The sequence below is a fragment of the Chionomys nivalis genome, chromosome 13 (genome assembly GCF_950005125.1).
Source record: "Chionomys nivalis chromosome 13, mChiNiv1.1, whole genome shotgun sequence".
NCBI lineage: Eukaryota > Metazoa > Chordata > Mammalia > Rodentia > Cricetidae > Chionomys > Chionomys nivalis.
This window is the reverse complement of record NC_080098.1, coordinates 32155294-32179637: the sequence shown is the minus strand read 5'-3', so window position 1 is coordinate 32179637 and position 24344 is coordinate 32155294. Positions and strand designations below refer to the sequence as shown.

General features: G+C 38.4%; 1 protein-coding gene across 6 annotated transcripts in view; it reads right to left on the bottom strand.

The window, feature by feature from the left end:
* Window positions 1-24344, bottom strand: part of Dip2c (disco interacting protein 2 homolog C) — a 359742-nt gene that overhangs the window by 115264 nt on the left and 220134 nt on the right. For all 6 annotated transcript variants that reach the window (XM_057787245.1, XM_057787246.1, XM_057787247.1 and 3 more), the window contains 8 exons: window positions 21637-21771; window positions 20032-20151; window positions 18270-18467; window positions 9526-9617; window positions 6862-6972; window positions 1296-1419; window positions 830-939; window positions 543-645 (listed from right to left, as the gene is read on the bottom strand). In XM_057787245.1, the coding sequence (XP_057643228.1) occupies window positions 543-645; window positions 830-939; window positions 1296-1419; window positions 6862-6972; window positions 9526-9617; window positions 18270-18467; window positions 20032-20151; window positions 21637-21771 (993 nt within the window). The remainder of the gene's footprint in view (window positions 1-542; window positions 646-829; window positions 940-1295; window positions 1420-6861; window positions 6973-9525; window positions 9618-18269; window positions 18468-20031; window positions 20152-21636; window positions 21772-24344) is intronic.

Genomic DNA, 24344 nt, shown 5'->3' with positions numbered 1-24344 from the left:
AAAACCCTATTCTCAAAACTTCTTATTCAACAATAAGAAGTGGGATAAAACATGGCACTTAAAAACAAATACCTTCTGAAGATATATATTCATGTGTTGGTAGAGATTAGCACACGTGTGCCAACTGTGAGGTAAGTCACACACCTCCAAACCCATGTGGTAAGGTTGTAATACTTCTTATGGGACTGAGCCTTCAAGAATGTGATAAATATTAAATGAGGACATAGGTACACACATGGAAAAATGTCATATGAGGACACAGTAAAAATGCATTATCTAGAAGGCTGGTAGAGCCCACCATTGCCAGCATTCTCATTTCAGACTTTCCACTGCAGTCCCTGTGCCTTTAACACCAGCTCAAGTTGACGCACTCAAACTCACCTACTTAAAGTTCACAAACTGATGGATGGAATTGGTACAAACAGAATGCTACTTTGATGAGTACCAGTAGGAACCACACAAACTAGCTAGCCATCAGGCATCCCTGGTCAGTGGGAATCCCCAAAAACCCAGATCCAAGGGAGTCTCAGGATCATCCATACCTTCTGTATAGCTACAGGCCTGTGTGAGTGCCTGGCAGTGTGTCAGCAGTGCTATCCTCGTCACAGTCACCCCAAGAACGCTTCCATCTTTACACGTCTTATACTGAAACGAGACAGAAAGTATGGAAAGGGATTTTGACATATTTCTGGTCCCCACTCAATAGCTTCTAGCTACTTGAGACACTGTGTATCTATTCTAGCTATTTTGGAATTAGTGTAATGAGGAGACGTGCACACCTTTTCCCAGTACACACACCCACCCTGGGGAAGGATGACATCCATCTTACCTCAATATAAGCTGTGTCATTATTTGCATCTTTGATGTGTGGAAACCAGTCCCGAGGAGGTTTAGAGAGGTGTTTAGACTCTGTGACAAACCATAGCAGCTTTGGCCAACCTTAGAAATAAATCACAAATTCCTTTTAAATAAATAGGACCTAGAAAACAGGTCTGAAGAATCTCATTTTCTTATGACTACACACTTGTTTCTCAAACACCACTTTAATCTACATGGACTCTCTAGGATTCCCATACATTAAATTGAAGATAGCATCATCAAAAGAGTGCTCAAGATACCACCAGCCACATCCCGTCACTCCCACAGATTATGAGCTAAATGTATTATCACAAATGTTGACATGCTAGAAAAGTCCTGTCCTGGACTCAATAGGACGTTCTTCCACAGGTGAAGATCTAGCCTGTAGAATAAAAGGTTGAAAGGGGAAGCAAATTCTCAGGGGCTCTGTGGCATACCTTTGAACTGTGGGATCTCTCCTGTTGGGCTTTTTGGAAGTCCTTTGTGACAGGCATCGCTAGTCAAAGCAACAGTTACTCCACAGCTTCCAAGCAAGAAACCTATCTGCTGGCTTCCTGCATCCTGAAAGGTGATCAAGGAAAGAGTTCAGAATCTAAGACAAGCTGGACAGTGGTGGTGCATGCCTTTAATCCCAGCACTTATGAGGGAGAGGCAGAAAGATCTCTGTGAGTTTGAGGTTGGCCTGGTCTACAGAATAAGCTCCAGGACAGCCAGTGCTACATACAGAAACTCTGCCTCAAACAACAAGAATCTAAGACAAAACTGTATTGCTTGCCAAAGCACTGCTCTATCATCTAAGGTACATGGAAATGAACTGCACTCCCCAAACTCTTCTCCTCCAACTGTGTGTGTGTGTGTGTGTGTGTGTGTGTGTGTGTGTAAGAGAGGGAAAAGAAAGACAAGACAAGACAGAAGAGCAAGAGAGAACTCATAAGTGTGAATTCACACATAAAAATGTTGGTTGGGTAGGAAGGTTTAGAGGATTTGGGAGGAGTTATAGGAGTGGATAAAATTATCAAAATATATTTTATAAAATTTTTAATTAAAAAACAAAGACAATGATTTTAAGATTTCATTATCATGGAGAGAAATATATTCTGATAATATATTATTTATAACATGAATACCTAGCAACCTAATTTTCACACAAAGGCTGGTTATTGAAATGTCACACCTGGTAGAGTTAGAACCAAAAGGAATCTTTTTACCCAGAGTAATGGCAACCAGGACCATCTTTACCATGTTGCATAGATCACATCTCAATGGAGTAACCAATGCACCCTAAAATGGGCTATGGATACAGGGCAGTAACTCTGGAGACAGAAAGCCTAGGAAGGCACCAAACTGCCAGGACTAAATGTCACCTTTCAACAGATATCACAGATGGGGCTCCCTGGCTACAACAGCTTCAGTAGTTGCCTCCCATTGTGAGTTTTATTGTCCCTATAACTAGTTTGCTTCTCATAAAGACAGATAATAAGCAGCGTAGTCATCTAGATTCAACCTCTCTTCCATCAGCTCTGTTACTATGTTGGTGGCGTAAAAGTAAAATCAAAATCTCAGAGTACCCAGCATTTCTGGAACTAAAAACATATCATGGTATACGAGAGTTGAGGCTACACCCAGCTTGATTCTATGAACAGCCTTCAGGAAGTTTGGCTTGCTGACTCTCCTCCCTGTCCAAGGAAGTCACTGGGCAAAGTGACTGACCCCTAAAAGCTTTGGTATTCATCAGCATTAACATTTTGAAGTCATTGTCTGCTAAGTGCTTAGATTATACTTTTCCTAATGTAGATTTATAATCTATAGTCTCCTTACATGGATTTTTTTTTTCAGGAAGCAACAACAAACAAGCTAATTGCATAATTAACACAACTTGCAATGAGAGAGGTGATGTGGACTTCACTATATGGGGTCAGTCCCTATTTTGGAGACATTTTCGTGGAGCTTTCTATTGTTGCAATACTGTTTTCAAGTAAAGTCAAGATCAAACACTACTCCTCTGATGAGATGAGGCAGGCAGAAGAGGTAGGTTTTAGCAGCAGGAAGTGGGCTGCTTCTCAAATTTATGAACACTTTGCTGAGTCAGGCAAACACCACAGCTGTCTCCCAGTGGGGAGTGACTTGGTCAGAGTTACTCACAGCTTCTTGTTGCAGTATAGGTACAAATAAAAAAGCATGACATTATGAACTTGAGTCTAAAGCCAGGAGTCTAACCTCCCCTTCCCTCAAACAATATACTTATATATATAAATTGACCCCTAAAAGCTAATTAAGTTGAAAGAGCATTTCTTAGACATGTATGAATTCCTGGAGTGTTCAATCCCCAGTACTGAAAGAAATTTTAGAAAGAGTAGAAACGTGAGAAGTGGGAGAGGAGAATGATATGAGTAAAAGGAGGACAGCCTTGCAATATAAAGAGTGGAAGTATTACGACGGAGCAAGATTTAAAGACTGCTGTTAGAATTAAATGTTTTCTCTAATTGCACCTCCTATTCTACAAAGTACCACTCCAGAGGCTAGACAAAAGCTTCAGATAAAATCTGTCAAGTCACTAACAGCCTCTAGAAGGTAACACAAAATACACAGTAGAGCCAGCTTCTACAGCCTTCTACATCCAACATTCAACCAAGACAGTAGGATGAGGTGATGCATCAGACTACATCAAAACAAAGGTCAAAAAAGAGTCAGGACTGCGAGGGGTTGGTCCACCAACTGAGGCAGTGTACCTGTTCTAATAAAAGCTCACCAATCCAGCTGGACCATGTCTGAACGAGCATGTGATCAAACCAGACTCTCTCATTGTTTCTGACAATGGGGGCTGACTGAGAAGCCATTGATAAAGGCACTGGGAATTGTTTTTACATCATGTTCTAGCTTTTTGGGACCCTAGTCTATATGGATGCACAGCTTCCTAGGCCTGGATGTAGGGGGAAGGGACTTGGACTTCCCATAGGACAGGGTTCCCAGCCCCCTCTCAAGCAGGGAGGGGGAGGGAGGAACGGGAGTGGGGGAGCGGGAGGGGATTGAAAGGAGGGAAGGAAGTGTAAATATTTAAATGGAAAAATAAAAATAAAATAATAATAAAAAAAAGAACTTTGTGGTCCTTACAGTCCCTCATCCACAAACAGGATAAACAGCTACATTTCCACATAGCACCAATAGCTACTTGTGGTATGCAAGGTCCCTGGAAAGGGATAGATGAGAGGCCAAGTCAGGGAAATAGTCATATCTAAAGATGTGAAATGAGATAAATCCCCCCAGACACACACTCTGACCTTGACATCATTTACTAAGTACTTTATCCCTAAAAATAAGGATGGCTCTAATAGATAGTTTCTTTCTCAGGGGAGAGCAGATATGCAGACACACCATACTCAGAGGGCAGGGAGTGGCAGACTTGTACCACTTCAACTCCCAACCATCACACTCCTGGCAGTTTATAACACTAAGGGCAGCAGATGATCATGCCCTTTACAAAGTTTGTAACTTCCCCTTTAATAAAAGCTACCACAAACCTCAATTTAAGTATTTCTATTTATTTCCAAAAATTTATTCAACACAGAAAAGGCTAACTGATAATGTCATTGTTCAGAAATTGCTTGTTTGTGGCCTCTGTGGCAGTAACTCCCCATATCCTCATATCAAATATTAGTTTAAGATACATCTATCAATTAATGTCTTTTAATGTTGTGTTTATAATGGAAATCTTTAAGCATGCACAAAGCCAGAAATAAGAGAAAACATCCTCATGTATAGATCATCCAAGGTTAATAATTATAAATTTTTGACCATGCTGGCCTCATTTATTATCCTCACTATACAAGTGCATATGCATAGAAAATGTTTATACCCAAGGAACCCAACATAGAAGCGCAAACGAGTGTACACATGCTCACATACACAGAAGCATATCCACGTATGTACAACACCTCACACATGAATACACATGCCCCAAAACATACTCTTTTATGTCCATATACATTAAGAAACACTCATATACCATATCCAGGCATATTAGGAAAGTGAATCGCAAGTGTCTGCCATACTGTGTACATAAGGACACTTCAGCTAGGGATACCCTTTCTGGAGCAGCCCTTCCTCATCCTGGCAGGCAGCTGCTCCTCATCTTCCCACAGCCTTCAGCAGCTCCACTCCTATTTTCCATCTACTTCTGTGGTTCATGATCCCAGGTCTACCAAGTACCTCTTTCAAAATGCCACTCTGTTTAGAAAAAGTGTTGAGCAAATAGGACTCTGACATTACTCCTTCCAGAGGTTCTATCTGAAATGGTGTTGAAAACATTCCTTGTTTTTGTTTTCTTCCAGACAGGGTTAATCAGTAGCCCACATTGGCCTCATTGAGGGCAACCCACCTGTTTCAGCATCCCTACTGCTATGATTACAGTTGAGTGCCATATGTCCCTATTTGGAAACATTTAATAACACAAGCAACCAATCAACCACGATTCTCTGGAGAAAGCCAGACACCCTTGACAGCATATACAAAGGCTCAGAGAGCAACAGACCTCTATGGCTATTACATAGCTGTTCAAGTTATAGCAGGAAGGGAATTACCAGGACAGAACAGGCTGTTTCGTTCTGTTATCACTGGCACACACAGTCAGGTTCTTCATTCTGGTAGCCTGGTCAGGTCTGTGCTATCACTTTGTATTCAGATCATCACACCTATGGATAACCTTTGCTTCTCAAGGATATCTTGGCCTAACTTACTTTTCAGATTAGCAAACTCACTTGGCTGACAGAATTATATACAGATTCAGACACCATGAAGTAGTGGCATTCATTTTCCAGATGTACAATGACAATTCAAGTCCCACTAACAAGGTTGTAGGTTGGCTTTCTCTTGTCCTACTCCCCTGTTCTAAACTATAAATTGGGTCAGTAAAAATGCCTAAATGTTTCCTTTCCCTTTCACTACCAGGATAAGAGGGGGAAGAAAGGCAAGTTGTTACTTAGGCATTAAACAATTTTTAGGGTTGAGAATAAGGAGCGTTCATGGGGCCTTTAAGGTAACATTAGAGGACTTTGAACAGGGAGATGCAAGAATTAGGTTTCACATACTTGACCACTACTCATATATTTGTCTTATTCCACTTCCACTTGTCCCCAGGTAAAAGCAGTCAGGTAAAAATAAGAAAACTGTGCACAGGCCAGCAGGCTCCTATATTCTACAGGCACAGGTCAGGAAAGAAAGTTCAGCAGCACTGTTAGGAAAATGCAAATTAAAACCATGGTGAGATTATTTCACACCTGTTGGAATGGCTTTTTATCAAACAGGTAAACAGTAACAGGTGAGGTCAAGACTGTAAAGAAAAGTAGACCCTGAAAACTATTACAGTGGTCCTGGGAAATGGTGTAGAGATTCCTAAAAACACCAAGACCAGAACTTCTACAGCCCTGGTGGCTGCAGGCAGCAAATCATAATAGGGACCACCAACTACACTTGTGAGCAGTGTACACAATATTAGCTTTTTATTTGTCCCACAGTAAGAATACACAATAAAGATACCAGCAAATTAGTCATCTTAATTAGAGAGTAAGATATGAGCAATCAGAGGCAAACCTGGAATTTGACAATAACAAGACAAGTGAACACAAGGCAAGGACCACCACTCACAGGACAAGTCAGTGGAGCTTTCATGTGTCTGGCTTTCTATGTAATGATACTAAGGAATGAGAAAACAGATTGAGATAAAACAGCTCCATGTTGTGCTAACAAACAAGCGTAAGCTCCACCTCTAAGAGGTCTCACACCTGCAGGTGAGACATGCTGTGTGAATGAATAACTGTTCCCTTAATAGATGAAACTGATGAAAACCTATTCTGAGCCTTAGAGACAACCATTACATGTCACTGCACTTGCACAGCAAAGATAAAAAGCCATTCACAAAACTGTAGTTGGCACATTCTCACCCAGCACATTCAACTACCACTGAGCCTGTCACCTCCGTCTAAGGTTTAAAGAACAAGAGTTCTTTACCTTTCTTGTGAGTGGCACTTCAATGGGGACAGGAACAACTTCAGCCAGAAGGCAACCATAGAAGGCCACCATGAAAGCAGCAGGGTCATTGTTGGGGAACACGAGCGCCACCTGGAGACGTGCAAGACACAACAGCATGATTTACCTTTCCAAAAACAACAGCATGAAAATGCCAAGATCCCAAAACAATAGTACAGGTTTGTAAGGCCAGTCAGTACTCAGGAGGTTGAGGAAGAAGGACTGTAAGTTCAGGGCCAGCATTGGCTACAGAGCAAAAAATATATCTCAAAAGTGATGGATGATGAGAAAAATGTTTTAGACAAAGTGCATAGTAAGAAATACTTTAATAGGTGTCCCATACTTTTTTCCCCAACTTATCTGGAAGGGAAACATTAACAGTTGTCAACTATAGTGCCATTACTAGACAATAGCTCATTTAAAATTTTGCTCTTATTTTCCATAGACATGATTTTCATACACATAAAAACTGTACATGTGTTTTTACTCTTTTTCACTGATCTACTAAACAACTCCTTGTATTCTGATATATAGTTCTCACAACTATAAATAATTAAATGTTTGTATAATTCTTTACTAGGTAGTTGAGCAAAAAGCTTGGGAGCTAGACCCAGTTAGAACTCAATTCAGATCCTAAGGTACTAGTGAGTTCTAGGATCTTAGGCACAAGTTGGGCCTCTCTAAGCCTCGGTTTCAACATATGAAAAAAAGAGCAATAAGAGAAACTGTACCTGATTGCCATGGTAAATGTCCAATGACATGGGGTTTACAGATTTCAATATGAAGTGTGACACATCACATCATATGTATCTATAATCAGGCACTACTAGTAATCCTCACATTACCAGTCCTGGCATAATTTCAACATCAGTCTCTTATGTTGTACATGCATATTTTCATTGCCTATTACTATAGCTAAGTATTTAATGAGTGTTTGATTGTTCCTGGTCCTTCCTTGTTCATCCAAAGTGTTCAGTTCAGCCCATCTGGGAGTAGAATATTATAACCCACTACTGCTGGATGTAATTACTAAATAGATTTTCCAATACCCCTTAACAGTATGGCATATCTTAAGGACAACAGTTTTTCTTTTCATTTCCTATATTTACCCTTTCAATCTTGCTATGTTCCCTGAAATTTGTGTTTAAGTATCTGAAACAAAGATTTTCTGATATATTTTCACATTTTGGAATATATTTGATATTTTGAACATGTTTCCTTTATATTCATAAGTAATAAATATTTGACCCAATTTCTCCATACCTTTTAAATGATCAGAGATTTAATTTTGGTGTGGACATACTTTCTGAGAAAAGTTTTAGATGGTTTTATAATTATGACAGTATCAGAGAATGTACTCATGCAAACTAAACTTAATGAGTTCATTAAGCAGTATCTTCTGGGATGTCATCCTACAAGCAAATTGTCACTGAATGTCAGTATGTGGTACATGACTACTACATAACCAATTTAATTCTCATCCTACCCTAGTGCTCTCTCTCTCTCTCCCCCCATCCTAGTGCGCTCTCTCTCTCTCTCTCTCTCTCTCTCTCTCTCTCTCTCTCTCTCTCCCCCTCTCCCCCTCTCCCCCTCTCCCCCCATCCTAGTGCGCGCTCTACGTCTCTGTCTCTCTCTCTCTCTCTGTTTTTCAAGACAGGGTTTCTACGTGGGACAGTCCTGGTTGTCCTTGAACTTGCAGAGATCCACCTGCCTCAGCCTTCTGAGTGCTGGGATTAAAGGTGTGTGCCACCACTGCCTGGTCCCAGTGTTCTCTTAATGTTCCTTCCTACTCTCTAGTTTCAGAAAGTTCCTATATGATAATTTTTTAAATAATAACCCCACTATGTTCTTCAGGATGCTGCCTCTATTTTCACACCAGCTCCTCTAGCATGTTGAGGCACCCTCAGTGTTAACTCTTTATAAACCAAAGTGGGTATATTTTCACAGGGACATAAATCTACTGATTTAGCACATATGCATCATTTTTGCAGTTTCTAATTCTGCAGCTCCAAATGGCTTCTTTAAAAACTGTTCTAAGTACACCTCATTAATTTTGGCAAGAACACTTTGATAAGATAAACAAGATGGCATAAATGGATTGTGATGGCAATTCTGAAGGTAGGAGCTGTATATCCTAAATTTGGTCATGGTTGCTGTTTAGCAATACAGGATAGTGGGTAGAAACAAAATTAAGTTCTAGAATACATGAATTTCTTTCTACATGGCTAGAAAACCAGCTAGATGAACAAGTTGGAAAAGGAATAAGGTGTGTGTGTAAGCATATTAACTAAAACTAATTCTTTGAGGTTGAGGTCTCATGTGTATCTGCCTTCATTTGAGGCCGTCAGTGTGTGTGAACAAGCATATTTTCAGGTGGGGGGCTCATGAATAAACAAGAGACAATTATAAATTTATAATGATCCCACTACTGCCACATGATTTCTTCCCATAAAGCAGGCCAAGAAGTCTACGGAAACTGATCAAAGCAGCAAAACACACAAAACTCCCCAATCTGATGGTCATACCTGTCTCACAATGAATGCATACTTGTCTTTCACATCCAACCTCACCCTACTAAGGAGGAAGGATAGGCTGAATCCTGGGATTTTAAAACAGAAGTTATCTAGTTATTTGAACTTCACTTACTCTGTCTCCAGGCCGTACCATAGGTTCTTGCTTTGTACCTAATTTATGTAGAATGTTGTATGCAACCTTCATACTTCTTGTCCATAGTTTGCCTGGTAATATAAAGTAAAAACACACAAGTAACTTTAACAACATACACATACATTTTAGTTACATACATCTGTAAATATTCAACTAGGGAGCATTTTCAGAGTCAAGCATATACATCTATTTTGTTCAGCATATGTGGTTGAAAGCATTGACAAAAACAGGGACAGGGAAACAAGACTATAAAACTGAAAGCTAAAAGTGACTCAGTAGTAGTAGTAGTAATGTTATTATTATTATTACTATTATTATTTTATTGAGCTCTATATTTTTCTGGTCCCCTCCCTTCCCCTTCAATCCTTTCCCATGGTCCCCATTCTCCCAATTTACTCAGGAGATCTTGTCTTTTTCTACTTCCCAGGTAGATTAGATCCATGTATGTTTCTCTTAGGGTCCTCATTGTTGTTAGGTTCTTTGGGATTGTGATTTTCAGGCTGCTTTTCTTTGCTTTATGTTTAAAGACCACTTACAAGTGAGTACATATGATAATTGTTAAAAACAATAAGAGAGACGGAGGAAGAGGAGAGGAAAGAGAAAAGGAAAGAAAAGGGAAGAGGAGGAGGAGAGGGGGAAAAGGGAGAGAAAGTAAGAGAGAAGGAGAAGGAAGGGAGGGAGGGAGAGAGGGACAAAGGGGAGAGGAGAGATTGAAAAATTTAATTTTCACTTGTTTAGCCAGTCTTAGGCTTAGCCAATGACAGGAAAGGAGTTGATGGAACATGAAGCCGTAAGTTTCTTATTAGTTAACAGTATATAGACATGGAAATGGAAGGGGTAGGGTCTTGAAAAATCCTCTCTCACAAAGTCTCACAGAGACTTTTTTTTTTTCAATTTTAAGCCTTCAACTTAAATTCCTAGAATCAGGATGGAAAATAAGTACTGAAACTTGACACACTGCCAGAGAATCACCAGAGTTAACCCCTAACTCCTCATACTGTATGACACACTTACTGTAAGCTACAGAAAAGTTTACTTGCTGCATTTCTTCTGGGTTAAGCATGAGGACGTGAGAACCAGTGAGAGTTAGAAAGCTCTATCAGTGACATCCATCTCTTATTAATGTAATGTCCTGTCTTGGGTAACTGCAATGAACACAAACTATGTAAAAATGTCTCTAATGGGTCATTCAAAGTCTGATCCACTGCAGGTTAGAAACTTCTTAGAGTGAACACATTTTTTTAATCTCAGGATTCAGGGATTTTGGAAGAGGAGTCTCTGAACACTTAGAAAAAGATAATGACAAATATCTGTTTTAGAATTCAGAACTCTAGAAAAAAATTCTAAAGTAGAATGAAAATGTAAAAAAAGTTTTTCTTTTCCTAGACATTTATTTAAGAACAAAAACAAGCTCTGAAGGAGTTTCACATTTTAAGCCTTAACCCTATGCCTATACATTTCCAGGTATTCATGGTAGTATATGGGAGAATAACAGTACCTTCAAATAGAAGGAGAGTTCTTGCACATTCTACAGCACAGTCTAAGATACTCAATTATTAAAAGCTTTCAAGATAAATCAAGATTTAAGTCAATACATTCATGTAAAAGTAATATAATGCAGATCAATCTAAACGTCTCAATATAGTCAATGTCTAGTTTTTTTCTTGTAAATAGAAATTATTTTTGTTTATAATACAGTTTTAATTTAAAAAAACCTAAATTTGTTTTATTTCTCATTAGAACTATAGCTACTTGAATTAATGCTGCTGTTATTTACCATTCATAGGCATCATCTACTTGTCTAACCTTTAGTGGATACTGAGGAAGAAGAATGGTTTATCTTTCATTGTTCTAACTGCCAGGATAATTCTTTTTTTTTTTTTTTTGGTTTTTCGAGACAGGGTTTCTCTGTGGCTTTGGAGCCTGTCCTGGAACTAGCTCTTGTAGACCAGGCTGGTCTTGAACTCACAGAGATCCGCCTGCCTCTGCCTCCCGAGTGCTGGGATTAAAGGCGTGCGCCACCACCGCCTGGCCAGGATAATTCTTGATTCTCAGTACATGCTAACTTTTTTGGGATTTCACTAATGTCATAGGCAAGCACCAATCAAGTCCATGATTTGGTATGCAACTTAACATAACACTTAAGTATTTCATTACTAGATGTTAATATTTCACTCATGTTTACTTCCTTTTCTGAACCTCATAGATCTTTAAAGTCATTTGATATTTTATTTGGGGAGTATACTTCTTTATCAATAATCATCAGTTCATGAGAAACAACACAAGGAGTTGTTTTTTTCCCCATTAATACTTTAAGGCTCCAGACTTTCCTTACTGTGAACAAAACTAGGGAGCTATTCTAGCTGAATAATTACATTTTGTTATCACTGAATAAAATAAAAAGTAATGTGTTGTAAACAAACCAATCAATTAAAACCATTATAGTCTGTTAATGCTTCAAATTCATTTTCACCTGGGGATTCTTAGAAGCTTATATCTTATACTAATACACACAATCTAGTTTTACATAGAGACTCAAGGAAAGCACAAAACGCAAACTTTGGGCAAAATTCTTGAAATATACTTAGTATGTTTACATCTTGTAGCTTTTAGAAAAAAAGGAAACTTAGCAAGTGCAGTTACTATTATAAATCCAAAACAAGAAACACTTCCAGAGTGGGTGACAAGGACTACTTCTTTAACTTCTCTTAGATTTGAATAAAGTCTAGGTTATTGTACAGACAACATAACTGCAGAGAAAGAAGACAGACAGATATGCAGGGGTAATACAGTTATCAAAAGAAGATATCACATAGAAAATAGGGCAAGAATTGTAGAGACTTACCAGGAACAATTTATAATAAGGTGATGGGAAGACTGGTAACCAAGGCAGATAAATCCCTATTATACTTAAAATAACTCAGAATGGATGAGGAGGAACTAATAAAGTTCTACCCCTATAGAAGGAGCTAATAGCAATACATGGCTGCTCGGGGAGGAAGAGTCAGTTTTCTTCAGGGATGCAGGCCTGAAGGCTACCTACGCTCCAACAGATGGTCCGATAGTCGTGAATATACAGACAGCACTAAATGGACTCATCAGGTATTGGGAGAAAAAATGAACACAACAGGTTGTAAGTGAAAAGAGATGATGGAGATAGGAAAGGAACTAAAAGATAAAGAATGGTAAATGGATTTGATCAAAATATATCACACATGTATATATATTAAATATTTTAAAAATAAAAAGATAAATAGGAACATTTATGAGATAGAAAAGCAAAATGAACTTACAGGTATCCTAACAAAAAAAGGGAAGTAGATGAAGATGGTGGTTTCTACCAAGTGAGAAATGAAAAAGAAAGTGCTGTGTAGTTATTTTCATAAATTAAGATTATGGTATCCCATGAGTACTGGTGAGTATGCTTCCTATTTCTACCTCAATGTGAAGATTTAAGTATCAGATAGTTTATAGGTTTACTCTATCGATATTTTCTACCAAATATTTTAAATTTCTCAGCTAAAAATTCGGCTGTCTCAGGACTTGACAGGGAATTAAATTTGAGGGCTGAAGGGATATTTGAGGACTTTAAATAGTATAGTCCTTCAATTCCACTAATTTGCTCAGGCCTTAGAACAACTGAAATTCAATGAGCTTTGTTTTCCCTGAATTTTTTCAGAAATAACCAATTTGTGGTTCATTTTTGTTTCCCACAGATAAAACATTCATATATAGTATTCATGGTCATAGCCAAGACTTTCATCTTATGTACCCAGTCATCTTTGACTTCCCAAGCCAAAGCACTGCACCATTGCAGAGAACAAACTTAATCTACCTTAGTGCACGCTTGCAGGTCACTAAAATGCACACAGCTTCTGGGACAAACACAAAGGTTGGTGCTAGGGTCCCCATCGACACACAGAGAGGTAAGGGTTGGAGTCATTAGCTGTAAAACAGCAGTGATTCCAAATATATAATTAGCTTTCAGAATTAATTTGGCAAGACATAAGGGTTATACAAAAAAAGTCTTAGTAAAACCTTTTTCTAAGAGAATGCTTTAAAAACAACAACAAAAAGGTTATGTTAAATAGCAAACAATAACCCCTGTCTATTTTTAAGTCTGCATTGTATCCACAAATACAAAGGAACCATAAAAAAGTAAACTGTCAAACCCCATATACTTCTAAGCCCAAATCCCATTTTGGTACATGAAACACAGAGGGATCTCTGGGGGCCCACTCTCAAGATGCTGGGCTCTTTTTAGTTCTATTATTTACATAGAATCGGGTGCTTAACCTTGGTGGTTGATTTAAAACTGAGGCTTTTTCCTCATTATTCAAAGTGTTTGTGATATTTTTTTTAAAAAAAGCCAAGGTTTTGTTTTTTAAAGGAACATCGAATATCATGCATGCAGCTGTAAAAGGAGCCATTTGTTCCTGTAGCTATAAAGGTTATCTGTAAAGATGAAGCCAGGAGTATGGAAAGAACTGTGAACTGTTTCTCCATGGTGATGCAACTAAGTGAAAGACCTCTCTCTAGCACAGCTGACCCTGTGCAAAAGTTTAGTTTGCATTAAGTATACTGTGGAAAGAATTAAGTGAAATCTGTTTCTCCAGTTTTCTGAAATGTGTATCCAGATTTTGCTGTTTCTGAGTGATAGATGTCAAAGTGGAGCCAGTCAGAAATAATCATAAATACCATAAGCCTGAATGCTGAAATAATAAAGATTACAATCTCCAAAGTTTAAAAAGTCACAATCCTAAAAGTAAAACTACAGATGTTGAAGTCCCAGAGGGCCAAATCCTGAAAACTAATTCTCACTGAGAGACTAGGAGAAGACTTTGTCAGAGGGACAGCATGAGGAACAAAGTCTGGGGGTGAGGTTATTGTCTCAATTTACATGCAGGATGGTATCACATGATGCAGAAAAAAAATACCTAGAAATCCGATCAAAGATCATCTTGGATATGTCTGTGAAGCTGTCCAAAGATGAGTATGGTTCTGACTAGACCAGGTAGGGATGATCATTCTTGATATTAACTGATAATCATCTAACCAGCCAGGAAACCTTACAGGTGCAGAAGGTAAACTGCCTTTTCTCTCTGAGAATTACAAAGTTTTTCTTTGCTGCACCAGAGATCAGAACATTAGGCTTGGGTGGAGGAGTTAGCTCATTGACAGTATGTGTGCCTGACCTGCACAAAGTCCTGAGTTCAACCACTACCAGGAAGAAAAGAAAGGCATAAAACAAACACAAGTCCAGAATCAGCAGCCTCTGGATTCAACAACTGATGTAGGAAGATCATTGGTTAAAAAATAAAGAAACTGCTTGGCCCTCATAGGTTAGAACATAGGTGGGTGGAGTAAACAGAACAGAATGCTGGGAGGAAGAGGAAGTGAGCTCAGACTCGATAGCTCTCCTCTCTGGGGCAGACACGATGAAGCTCCGACCCAGGATGGATGTAGGCTAGAATCTTCCCGGTAAGCGCACCTTGGGGTGCTACACAGATTATTAGAAATGGGCTAAATTAATACATGAGAATTAGCCAAGAAGAGGCTAGATATAATGGGCCAAGCAGTGTTTAAAAGAATACAGTTTGTGTGTTGTTATTTTGGGGCATGAGCTAGCCAGGCGACCAGGAGCTGGGGCGGCAGGAACACAGCCCGCAGCTCCCACTACAAAATGACACCCTGCAGATTGCTTCCATCCCAATATGGTATGATAGACCACGCCCTCCTGAAAGGTTGCTGTGAACACCTTCAAAAAATTACTTCACTCAATTGACGACTGAGATGAACCTAGCACACAGGTTATACCCTGAAATATCTGATTAACAGCGCCCCTATTCAGCAGGAAGCAGTTTGGAGAGAAATAACGACATCCATATTCCCAAATATTGTTTATAAATGTTCTTTTACATTTAAAGGGGAATATGATATAGGTATGAATAATTTGCACTGATATGGATTTTGCTTTAGTGGTTTAAATTTAAGGTCAATTTTGTTATATGTATATGTATTTCTGATATCAATTAAGGTATTGTGATTGTGTAGCTCATGTAAAAATGTTATGTATATACGTTGTTAATGAATAGTTATCTATAATAGTCAAGTTTGTAGTCATGTTAGATTTTCTAGATGCACATAGATATATTTTGGATAGACATTCCTCATATCTTTCAAAGATTATTGAATATGGCATTTTAAATGTTTTAATAACTTAAGGTTTTTCATGACAATGAGACACGTCTGCTCCTGGCAGCCCCAATCTACTTCAAGAAGAAAGAAGATGGGCATCGAAGAGGCTCCTTATGGAGTTTGATAGTCATTTGGGCAAGAAACTGCTCTTGCCTGGACTATTGTATAAACTGGACACAGAGAACCCGCAGAGGACTGCTGAACTTGCCTAAAGGTGAGATGATCTTTCGGGGTTCCTGATTCATGAAAGAGTCTGCGAGACATTCTGCAGGACACAGCAGATAGTGACTGAACTGCCTTTGAAATTTCCTGCTTCATGGAAATGTCTCTGGATACTATGGACCTGTAAGCCAAAGATGGATGCCCCAACGGTACAGAGGAACTTTGGGTGACTGTCCAGGCAGCGAGATGTCTCTGTGATTTCTAGAGTTTTGTAAGTTGCTTACTTCTCATTTACTTAGGTAATATTATATCCTTCTGGAGTCTTTGATAGAGTTGAATAGATAGTTATAGTTTTCCTTAGTTATGATAAAGATAAAATATATGTAAATATTGTTTTACTTGATAATTGTTTTGTTATATGTAATTTTGCTATGTTAAAGTTAAGTTAAAGCCTTTTTTTTTTTTGTTTAAACAGAAAAAGGGGAAATGATAGAGGAAGGTCATTGTTTAAAAAATAAACTGCTTGGCCCTCATAGGTTAGAACATAGGTGGGTGGAGTAAACAGAACAGAATGCTGGGAGGAAGAGGAAGTGAGCTCAGACTCGATAGCTCTCCTCTCTGGGGCAGACGCGATGAAGCTCCGATCCAGGATGGACGTAGGCTAGAATCTTCCCGGTAAGCGCACCTTGGGGTGCTACACAGATTAGAATACAGTTTGTGTGTTGTTATTTTGGGGCATGAGCTAGCCAGGCGACCAGGAGCTGGGGTGGCAGGAACACAGCCCGCAGCTCCCACTACAAACAACCCACTCCATTAGCTTCCCCAGAGTCAGCAGGCTTTTAGCTTCCTATTATTTTAAAATGTCAGCATTACTTTTTACAATTTGGTATGCTGTGTCTTTTATTGTTGTATTGTTCTGATTCCAATACTGGAGGTACAAATGATACAGACTTTCAGACAACTCTAACTCATTTTAGTCTCTAATAATATGCCTAGTGTTGACTTTCAGTATCAATATTGTTTGAATATGCAAATACACTGAAATTTCTTCAAAATAATGGTTGTCCTCATTATGCACTTATATTCTTCTAAGATAAGATTTTCCAAAATCCCAGCTCTCTGGTGATTACAAACACAACACTGACCAAAATTACTTTGATTAGCCTTGTCAGAGACTTGGACTATCCATTCACCATGGCATTTCAGAGGACCACAGTTATAAAGCTGAATGTATGTAATTACCAATGGTAATAATACAAATGTAGACATTTGCTTTCTGACTTGGTTCTTTATGAATATAGCTTATCTGCTTGTAACTTTTAAACTATGTGGCTTGTTTGAGTAAACCTGAGCATTTAAGCTTGGCAAAAAATTCTCTATTCTTACATATATTATTATGAGTGTTCTATGAAGTATTATGTAAACATTCCCCTATCTTTCTGATAGAAATATCCCTTTAAAATGTAAATTAAGCCAGGTGTAGCGTATGCCCTTAATTCTAACACCAGGGAAGTAGAAGGTGGGTGAATCTCTACATGTTAGAGGCCATCCTGGTCTACATAGCAAGTTCCAGGGCAGTGAGGGCTACGCAATAGAGACTTTGTTTCAAAACAAAACAAAAATCAAGTGTGTGTGTGTGTGTGTGTGTATGTGTGTGTAAGAAAAGTCTTTTAATGAATTTTAAATATTTTTACATAACTGTATTTTGGGGAGTTAAAACTTCTTGGAGGCCGGGCGGTGGTGGCGCACGCCTTTAATCCCAGCACTTGGGAGGCAGAGGCAGGCGGATCTCTGTGAGTTCGAGACCAGCCTGGTCTACAAAAGCTAGTTCCAGGACAGGCTCCAAAACCACAGAGAAACCCTGTCTTGAAAAAACCAAAAAAAAAAAAAAAAAAAAAGAAAACTTCTTGGATTTCAGACTTCAGGAATTTCCATCATCTTTCAATTTTAGCATTTGGGATTACAGCATGTGGATATTTTAGGTAATTATGATTCAAGCCTAGGTCCAATGGTTTACTCCCTACTGAATCACCAACGAAATTACTCATTTGAAAACAAACAAAAAACAAAAACAAGATCTAGTATCACAGTGGAGTTATAATTACAGCTTTATACATCTATTCCTGGTTTTAAGTTTAAAAAAGAAAGTAGTAACTCCTCTATCAACACCAAGTAATTTTATTAAAAATTTCTTTAAATTTTTATCTACCTTTAAACCAGAAACAAATAAGGCAACACACACATAAATGAGTCACCCAGAAGATAATGTACTTTTTTCCCATTCAACAGCGGTTGAATGCAGGAATGACAAAGGACAGAGAGTGGACTTTATAAAATTACTATAAAAGACATTATGGGATTACCGTAAGTGAGGATGTACAAGGGTTTTCCATTTGTGTCCATGGTTGTCAGGCAGGGGGCCTTTGGTGAGATGGTCCCCCATCGCTGTAGTGCAGCTTCTAAAGAGGGTGGCCAGTTCGTGACCACTCCCAATTGCTCCCCTCTTGTGGCCAGCATCTGGGCACCTTCTGGCTTTGGCTGGTTTGGATCTGGTTGTTGAACTAAACACATTTAAACATATAAGATTTTCATAAAAAATACACCCATGTTAGTATAATTTATTTTAGAGTTTGTAAAATATCTAAGAGATTCATATTTAAGGCATAAGTCTATCAGCTGACAGCGAACATGCTTTTCTAGAACCAAAATCATTATGGATGTAACAAAAGAATTGAGCTCTTACAATTTCCAAGGCAACACAGAATGGAGAATTCAGGAGGATGTGAGAACATTTGTAGATAACAGACAAAACTGAACCATATGCCTAGAGTCTCACATTTAAATGCATGGGTTTAAAGTTCTAATTATTAGCACACAGTATTCAAGACTCCAAAAGGCTCAGCTCTTACATTATATTTTCCCCTTTAATGAAATCTTCTACAAACACTCTAAAAATAATAAAAGCATGGTGAAATTACTTCTGTGAGTAAAACTAAAATAAATGTCTTATTGTAGAATACACTGTTTCTCTTCTTTTAGTTTAGATAGGTATTAGCCATGGTAGTAGCACACGCCTTTAATCCCAGCACTCAAGGAGGCAGAGGCAGGCAGATCTCTGTGAGTTCAGGTACTCTGATCGACAGAGAGAGTTCCAGAACAGTCAGGGCTACACATAGAAACCCTGTCTCAGAAAATAAAAATCTTTAGATAGGTGTAAAACTGAAATTATTTCCCCTATTTCTAAATTCTCTCTCAGAGTTTGAGTGATCATCTCCATCTACTATCTGGAAAATCAGCTGAGTCTTCTATACATTTTATTTTTCAATTTTTATGTATATGCATGTGGTGTATGTGTTCCCATGTGTACATGAATATGCACATATAGGTTCAAGGTTGTTGTTTGGAAATTTCCTCCATCATTCTTCTCCCTTATTCATTGAGGCAGTGCCTCTCAATCAAATCCAGAACTCATGGATGAGGCTGGTGTTACTCACCAGCTTGTTCTGGTGATCTATACTTTCCAAGACTGCATTTTACATGAGTTCTGGGGATCTGAAATTCCGTCTTCACACTTGCACCCAAGTGCTTTATTCCATTAGTCATCTGTCTTCTCCATCCCTCAGCTGAGTCTTAACTTCAGTTAACAGATAACAAGAAGCTTGGGTTTGATCCAACATACAGATCTATTTTGTTTCAATTTTAAGTTATCTAGCTGAAGACTCCCATTCATTATAGGTGAGGTGGATGGCAGAGTCCTCACCATGCTTCCCCAGTCTCATAACCTTGTGTATAAAGTATTCTTCAGCACTGAGCAACATATCTCTACAGTTACATTTTGCTTTGCTATCATGGCACTGAGTTCTTACAAAGAGGCCTAAATCACAGAACAGAGTCGCATTACTACCGAGGGGGCAGGTGGCTTCAAAACGCTAACTGCTTGGCACTTGGTGTATTTTTAACATATGCACTGAAAACAGCAACCTGCCCTCTGGCTTAGAGTTCTATTATTAAGAAAAGGCAAGTTTATTACTCTTAACAAAATAAAGTCATTTTGCAGAAAATATAGCACATGTTGTACATGGAACCACAGGACCTCCTAAAAGAAGAGGTAGAAAAAAAATTTACCTTCTAACAATTCTTCAAAGTCATCAACAAAAAATTCCCGTAATGGGGGCCGCTTCGGTCGTTTAAGGGTATTGACAAGCTGTTGAATTTTTGCTGATACCCGACTACTTACTGGTACACCTGAAAAAATAAGAACCACGGTGGAAATGAACAAACAAACTCTGGAAGAAATAAGATAACTTATGAAAAAGTTTCCAAACAATAGTGTTTTTGTTTGCTGTAGTAGGAATACAGCATAAGGCCTTACGTGTGAGACAAGGTGTCTAAGCACTGAACTGTACCTCTATTACTTCAAAAGTGTTTTCAATCTTAAAATGTACTTTCAGAATTGAAAGATTATTATAGCTCGGAAAACATGGGAAAATAGCCATATTTCTTAACATCTAAAGATAATATCTTCTCATCAGCTAATTCCAATCAATTTGGTTCAAATGAACCCAAGACTAGTGGTTTTGAAGCACAGGTAAGAACGTTATTACTATCTCAGGAGTGGTTCTGAGGCGAGAGTGTACACAATGAGAAACACTGAACAACACAATGCAGGAGTCAGAATTTACCCAATACTAAAACTTGGACAGATTTCAAGGATAACAGAAGTTTTTAAGTAATGGAAAAAATAACATCAATGATCAATTTCAACAATGTGTATACCAGAAAACAAAAGCCAACTTGGTAGACTACAAGAACAGCAATTCTGTAAGAAATGGAATTGCTACCGTGTTAATGAAATTGATCTTTATGAATAAGTAGCATTAGGGCTTCAACCATGCTAAGGAAAGTATACAATTTGTTAAAAATATGGCCAGAACTAAGTATTTAATTGTGAACCACTCAGTCATCATAACACCAACAAAGGCTGTAAGGTACATTGATTGTTGCATGTTGATACTGTTCTGCCCATTTTTCACAAAGGAAAAAAAAAGGGATAATTTTACTGCCAGATTCTACTCTACCCTAATTTTTATGACACTGGCAGGAATATAACATAATTAAACTAGAATACAGCAGAAAGTTCATAATTGAGGTTTGCTGATTAGTACTCCATACTGGGAACTATTAATGTTATTATAATATATCAAGATTAGAAATATGAGAACTAGAGGAACCCTTTTACTATGTAAGTTATCAAAACACTGATAATTTATTTCCAATTTGAGGGAAAAAATACCTCCTTCTTCTAAAATCTAAGGCTACAACACCCCTATAAATCACTTTGCTTTTCCATGTAACTTCACTTTGCCCTCTGAAGTAGGTATTCAAGGTCTTAACACTTGTACTGTAAATTCTGAAAGACACTAATGACTCAACCAACATTATTTATACATTAGAATAACATCAGCATCTAATTAAATCTTTATCTTCTCACGGCTATTTGCATTCTTTTTAATAAGGAGAAATTCTTAGACAATTTGGTAATGATTTATATTCTTCGCTGTCAGGTCACCTTCTAGAAAAGTTTCTGAGGAATCTGATAAGCAGGACTGAAGGAACCAATGAGTGTCTTGTCTAGAAGCAGCACATTCACTCAGAAAGATTCATACTAGTCATAGTAAGGACAAATGAAGAGTGTTCACACAGGAGGAAGCACCTCGCTATAAGACATACCATCCCCAGTCTCCATGAGCTCAGCATTGCCATACTTTGGTGCTGTCCGGGATGTGGTAGAGCCCTGAGGCCTTTCCACTTGTATTGAGTGTTCTGAGGTGTATGTGGTTACATCAGGAGGTGCAGAATGATTTTCTGTAAAGAAGCACAGAAGACAATTTTCTGATGAATTTTAAAGTTATTCCAAAGACTAAGCAATAGGATCTCAAAAATGCCTAGAAAATACTTTGACAACTCACATAGTAAGATCACTTGAACAAACATGGTGATACAAGCCTGTAATCCTGACACTTGGAAGCGGATGCAATGAACAGCAGGATACTCATTCCGAGAGAGACTGTGTGGCTGTTAGCTCTTGCTTTTCTCGTCTTAAGTGCAAAAGAAGTTTCTACAGGTTCCACATGAAGCAACTTGCCCCTAAGAGATCAAACTTAATTTTGGAGCTTATTTTGCCTTGAGTTTTGTCAAATGTGCATACAGCATACACAGGCACATACTCACGCCATTTTCTTGTTCCCAAGCTTTTGATGATCTCAGCAAAAGGTCAAGTGCTGCCAACATTTTTTTTTTTTTTTTTTTTGGCTGCCTTTGTCTCTGGAATGAAGTATTCTAATTCTCATCAGATTTTATTAGTTTGCTTTTGCTTAAAAAAATGCCAATTTCTATAGATAAGTCCCAGATATTCTAGGAACTTATCCTTGTGCCAAATGAGAAATTACTAAATGTCACACACTCAGGAGTTATATTTAGGTCACACTGAGCTTTGGCGTATATGAGTAATACAACCTTTTATAGTATGGATAAATTTAATTCTGCATGCTATAATTTCCTTCAGTATTCCAAGTGTAAACTCACAAAGGGAAAGCCGAAGGCAGTGATTAATTTGTTCAGAAATATGTGGTCCTCTTAGTAAGATTATGAGAACCTTCTTAAAAGAACAAAATCAGAGAATGTAATGAGTTACATGAGGCAGTTAGTGGGTAACCTCTTTGTTCAGGTACCATGGACAGCTGATGGCCTCAGCAACTATCCTAAGCTCCAATCAGCAAGAATAAATTATGTTGTCTAAATATATTTAATGGTGACATTTACATACAATGCTTAATTCTCTGATATTTCAAATGTAAGTTATTAGGTAACACTGACTGGTAATTTTCTTCAAAATGTGTTAAACTGAAGTAATATCACTTTGAAAGGAGCACTGCTTGTTCAGAATGTTCCAATACTCTCCTTTTTACTTGCAACAGTTATGAGGAACAAGGGCAAGAAATTATAGTTCACATTTTTTTCCCTTTACTGAAAAAGTGACTGCAAGATCCCAGTTGTTGCTAATGGGAGAACTCAAAGCAGATGCTGTTCTTCAGGCAATGGACCAAACAAACTCATTTGGATAAGAAAAGGTCAATGCTTTTAACTTTATTCCACTAAGTTCAAATGGGGTGAAGCTTAAAATGTCAGTTTGAAATGACTTTGCCTACCCATCAAGTAGTTAAAGACCCACATTCTGGGTATCTAAGCTGACTGTGCCGCTCTTAATTCATTCACTCCATTTCCTGTTTCCTGGTGTGGAAAGGTATTCCTGCAGTATTTCAGGTGTGACTTGGGAAGACGGAATCTGCCCCTCACTCATACTCTCAGTATGGATGACAGTGTAATCTGCAACTGCCTCCAAGGACTTAATTGTTTCCCTACTCGGTGGCAACATGATGGAGTGACCATACTGGATCTTAGCCAAGCAATTTACCTTGTGTAAACCTCTTACCATTGAACTGTTTGAGCATCTTAATCCACATAAAACAAATGACAACAAATCCAAATGACAACAGAGATCAAGATGTCCTACTTGTGCCCTGAGAGTGAGGACTAGACTAGAACCCAGTAAGTAACAAGCACATGGGCCAGGATGATAAACCCACACAGCTCATACAACATACCCATCTAACACATGTTTCCTCTAATTATTGCTTACCTCTTCACCTGAACTATTTTCAGATGTCCCATGGTCTTGCTTCTGACCTTGTGGGTTTAAGATTTTTATTTTTCATTATGTATATGAATCTGGGGGATAGATGCATATGAATATAGTTGTGTCTGGAGGCCAAAAGAGGCTACTCCAGGGTCCCCTGGAGTTCAAGCTACAGGGAGTTGTAAATAGTCCAATGTTTGTGTTGGCAGAAAAACTCAGGTCCTCTGCAAGAGCAGTATGTACCCTTAACTGCTGTGCCATCTTTCTAGCTCACCTTCTACTTTTTCTAATCTACACAGCCTTCTTCATTCTAGAGTCCACATATAGAATAGTATGAAGTACCTAAACAATCTGAATGCCTTTGGGCAGAAATCATTAAGTCCTTCAAGTTCCTCAAATGACACTCTCCCCCATCCCCCACTAAGTAACAGCAGCTCATACTTTATAATCTGTTTTGCTGTGGGACAATAGTCTTGTAACCTGTAAAGAGATGTCACTTGTATTGGTTTAATAAAATGCTGATTGGCCAGTAGCCAGGCAGGAAGTATAGGCCGGGCAACCAGAACAGGAGAATTCTGAGAAGAGAAAAGGCTCATAGTCTACAATCATCACCCAGACGCAGAGGATGCAAGTGAGAATGTCTCACTGATAAAAGGTACCAAGCCACATGGCTAACACAGACAAGAATTATGGGTTAATGTAAGATGTAAGAGTTAATCAATAAGAAGCCTGAGTTAATAGG